Consider the following 4,652-nt stretch of genomic DNA (forward strand, 5'->3'; position numbering starts at 1 on the left):
ACTCTTTTCTTTCTGTTCAGTGCGTTTTTTTAATCTCCCTCGGCCTCTGCCCATACTTTCTTGCTCTTAATGTGTTTATTTTTCTGATCGTCACATGTCGTCTCCAGCGTGGCAGCTCTCCTCTCCGTGTATAATGAGGACGGGAAAGAAGAATGCGTCCTGGTAGGATGGGGGGCGGTCCCTCCCTCCCCCGTCGCCCTCCCTCACCTCGCCTCCCCCTGCACTGTCTTGCTCCGCTTCTTCATCCCTCTCGCGGCCTCCTCTTCCTCTGTCGTCCCTTCTTCTCACCTCCTCCTCCTGCTCCTCTTCCTCGTCGTCATCATCCCCTTCTCCTTCTAGCACACCTCTGGTCTCCTCGTTGTCCTGTCTCGACCCTAACCCAAGGAATCCACCTCCTCCTCCACTACCTCCCCCACCTCCACCTCCTCCTCCTCCTCCACTTCCTCCTCCTTCTTCCCTACTTCCTCCCAGGCCTCCTCCCATGCTTCTTGAATGAAACAGGCTGTTCTGACGCCCCCCTCCAAGTCTCCCTAGAGAGAATCCACTCCGACTGAGAACCAACCTTCCTCCTATACCCCCACTTCCCTGCCCTGCTGCTCTGATACCTGCCACGGTAGCGTTCAGGAGGGCCGTGGTTCCCATCGGGGCCCTTAGCCTGGAAGGAAGACTGGAACTCGACGTGGTCCTCCGACATCGGGGACAGCTTTGGAGGAGGTAAGCCGAGTTGAACACCACAGGCAGAGCTAGAGGAGGGGGGTTGCTCCCCTGGCTGGGGGTGGTGCAAGGAGGCCCAGAGATGGGCGTAGAGGCGGTAGGGTTTGACCCCCCACTTGTGTCCATGTCCATAAGGAGCGCTTCAGAGTAGCTTGGCACCATCTGTTGGTTACAGCGGATGTGCCACTCCAATTCTGTCATGTCCACTGTGTTGACCCGAGAGATGGCTCTGTAACTTGTCCCATTTAGACCAATTCCAATCCCAATTCCCCCTGGGTGGATTCCATTCTCAGTCCCTCCATCAACCCCTTCCCCTCTTCCACCCGGCCCTCCTCCACCACCTCCTCCGGCACCATCTCCTCCTGCCCCGAACAGCTTCTCCACGTGGTAGTGGACATATGCTGTGCGATACTCTGACACAACCCGCAGCGGCCACGACAGGAGGAAAGCAGACGCTAGCCAGAACACCCTGTGCCTGGAAAACCACGGCTGGTGAGCAGGATCTGGGAACGCCAGGATGTGTTCACGGAAATCCACGTTCTTTAGGTGCATCCCTTCTCTGGCCTCCATGTAGTCGTCAAGCCCCTCGTTCTCCCCAAAGAAGCGCGCTCGCTTGGAATAACATTTAAAAAACAGAACACATTTACACATTTATTTAAGAATTAGCACCAAACAAAGCAGCATTTCCGAGGCCAAGGAGCACATCTTTCATCTACATTAGTTTGTGGAGTCACAGTTAATGTAAAAAAAAGAACATTAAAAAGAAAACAAGGACATCCAGTGTGTTTTATTTCCCCACCAGTGTGTAAACCGGACGCGATGGAGTAATGGTGTTTCTTTATTTCCTAGTCTATATGGTTCATCAGCTGCCCTCCATCAAGTATATATTTAAGGACCTTTTCACAGAGTTCCCATAAAAAACTAGTATCAGTAAACATCACAATGTCAGCTGGAGACAGCGTTTTCAACAAGATCATAGAGCTAACTTTGAATTAGCTAGCTAGCTACAGCTCAGACTGCCAGTGACAGTTATCATTTCAGATGGCAAACCCAATGGTCGCTGGCTAGAAAGAAGTAGCCTGCTTTTGTCTATCTAAAACCAAGTACAGACTGCTTAAAGAAATCTGATCTTAAATCTGCCATTGTCATTGTGCCTCATTCTGCATATGTGAGTGAGTGGAAAGCTTTACAGGTGTAGCATCTGTAACTATGGGGGGCAGATTAGGGAACAATTTTATAGATAAAATGATTGGATAAAAATCATTAGTTGGAGCCCTCATAAGAATATAATAAAACAGAGTAACTATATTAAATATGTTGGTTTTTTAAAATCACATCTTACCTGGGTGAGGTAGGCAGCTTCAGCACGTGCACTGGAGAAACTAAAGAGTAGAAAAATGAGAAAAATGAGTAAAATGTTTTACCCCCCACAATAATAATCTTAAAATGAACTTCCCCACCATGTTGTGGGCAGTGGTTTGGTGTCTAACCTGAAACACTTGGTGAATCGCAAGCGAACAGCAGGGTGCAGTTGCAGGTCCAGCAGCTCCTTTGATACGTCTTTGACCCCATAGCGGGCGTAGTCAAACTCTGAACTGGAGGCGTGAGTGTTCACCCGCTCGTGGTAGACCTGAGGAAGGAAGGAGGAGGGCATGGATGGAGGGAAAGAGTTTAATGGAGGAGGATGGACAACAGATGGAAAGTTTGAGAAAGGAAGAATGAGGTTAATGGGAAGACATTTTAACCTTCATATATGTTTCAGCATCAATAAAGCATGGTTACTAAATAGAATTATATTTGTCTTACTGCACACAGCTGTTTGCACACAGCCCCGCAATATTTCACTATAGGAGAAATTAAGATGTGCATAGCAGTTATTTTTAAAGTTTACAAAATTACAATGTAAGCTTTACAGTGTAGCTATTAACAGTATGAAAAGAAACGAGGGAATGAGAGAAATCCTTAGTATGTGTGTTAGGAAGAGGTCCCCTCACCTGTGTGGTGGTATATGCATCTCCGTTGCGGTATCTTGTCACCTGTCTGGTCCTCCTCACGTAGTGATAGCTGATGGCCTTCCACCAAATGCAAGGTGTGGCCTGCTGAAGTCTCTGCACACGCTCGTACACTTCCTGTGTCAAAGAATGAAGGAATAATCAAATCAGTTAATTAATGTCACAATTAAAAGTCTAAAACTGACTTATTTAAAAAACAGTAGCTACTGTAGCTACTTTTGGAAACAATTCCCCTAAACAAACCTGCTAAAAATGAGAATGAACAATCTAAAATATAAAGCTGCAGCACTGCCTGAGCAGTTCTTGCAATTGCAGTATAAGCATAAACAATTAAGTTCCTATTGTTTGTGTACAGCATAGTTAAGTCTGTGAAATCTGGTGCAAGTCAGGCCCAGCCATGGTTTGTTCATGTTGTTATGATTTGTTTTTGTATTCCCGGTTTAGAGCTGTCTTAATCATAGGATATGTGCCCCCTGACAGTCTGGACTAATGTAAAATCTATTTTGTTTTTGGCAGCGGCAGATAGCTGAGATGAACAGTAAGCACTTGGAGCAATGTGCTCCTGCTATTCATGATAATAGGCAGAGCCGAGCAGAAAAGACAAGAGATAGACGGATGCCCCCAGGTCGACTTATTTCCATATGACTGGTCAACTATTCTTCCCCGTATTTTTCCCCACACTCAGGTAGGATACTGAGAGTAAAACAATGTTCTCTCCTTGTGAAACGTTAACATTTCAGACAAAACTGCATGAAACCTTTTCTCCTGAACAGCAACTGGGTATGCAGACATTCACTACAGCATCATTTTATTTATTTTCCCTATTTATTTTAGACATTTTGCTGAACAAGACATTAACACTGAACCAGTTTCAGTGAGTAAACAGATTCTGCTGTGTAGCTCAAGGTCAAAGACCTATTGCTGGACTCCTCCTGCAGCAGCAGACTCCACAGCCTGTTGGGTGTCAGGTTTAGATGCTTCTTTCAAGCTAATAGACCCTCCTTACTCAATGCTAAATACAATGCAAAAACTAGTTTTCATACCTGGAATTCAGCATGGGCCAACATTGCCGTCTTGGAGAAACAGTGCCAACACTCCACCAAGTAAACCACATACAGCATTGCCAGGAAGGCCAGGGGGATGTAGACGTAGCCGCTAGAGCACGGACTCTCCAAGTGCAAGATGTCATTATAGTAGGCCGCCGAGGTGGCGTCGTCGTCAGAACCAATAGGTATGGAGGAGGAGCCGAGAACGGGTACACGACAGAGAGCGCACCAGGCGAGCGTGGCAAAGCAGCCGTACATGAGGAGGGTCAGGAGGAGGCACTTCCAGTGGGACTCCCGACACAGGGAGGAGGCCAGAGACTGCTGGAGTGGCCTTTGCTGTGGGGACACAGAGTGATGAGAGATTACATGTTAAGATGCTGCTGGAAGGAATTATGCAAAGTCTGCACTATTTTTCTGCATTGAAAAAGTAATAAATACACTTCCACTGAGAAAGTTTTAAAGGGACACTCCATCAACTGTCCTGAGCGTCAATCTGCTAGTCATGGGAAGTGCTATATGAATATTTTAACAGAGGGGCATATAGGTTGAAAAATATGGGTAATTACCATCCAGGGAGAGTCTAACGAAAGCAGCTACTGCATTGCTTTATGGGGATTGTAGGATCCAGTGCTTGACCCATAAAAGTGAGTGGATCTCAGTCTCTGCTACAATTTCTATAATTTCAACCTTAAAATTTTAGATGTGCTAGCAGTGGCAGTGTGGATCAGTCCACCACTTTAAGCAACCACTGGATGGACGTCATAGTCCTAACGACTGGATGTGATCTCTTGTCTTTGCGTTTCCGTGAAATGTCTCAACAACTATCGGTTGCATTGCCTTGAAATTCAATCAGCCTGTTAACATTGTCACTGTGAGCATG

General features: G+C 46.4%; 1 protein-coding gene across 1 annotated transcript in view; it reads right to left on the bottom strand.

Annotated features, from left to right (window-relative positions):
• Positions 1-6: 6 nt before the first annotated feature.
• Positions 7-4,652, bottom strand: part of LOC118337779 (transmembrane protein 151A) — a 12,104-nt gene continuing 7,458 nt past the window's right edge. The window contains exons 2-7 of the mRNA XM_035674890.1: positions 3,770-4,108; positions 2,709-2,843; positions 2,205-2,344; positions 2,057-2,096; positions 462-1,326; positions 7-425 (exon numbers count right to left, since the gene is read on the bottom strand). Of these exons, the coding sequence (XP_035530783.1) occupies positions 91-425; positions 462-1,326; positions 2,057-2,096; positions 2,205-2,344; positions 2,709-2,843; positions 3,770-4,108 (1,854 nt within the window). The 3' untranslated portion in view covers positions 7-90. The remainder of the gene's footprint in view (positions 426-461; positions 1,327-2,056; positions 2,097-2,204; positions 2,345-2,708; positions 2,844-3,769; positions 4,109-4,652) is intronic.

Source organism: Morone saxatilis, unplaced genomic scaffold, assembly GCF_004916995.1.
Source record: "Morone saxatilis isolate NCDOM2014 unplaced genomic scaffold, NCSU_SB_2.0 Contig4, whole genome shotgun sequence".
NCBI lineage: Eukaryota > Metazoa > Chordata > Actinopteri > Moronidae > Morone > Morone saxatilis.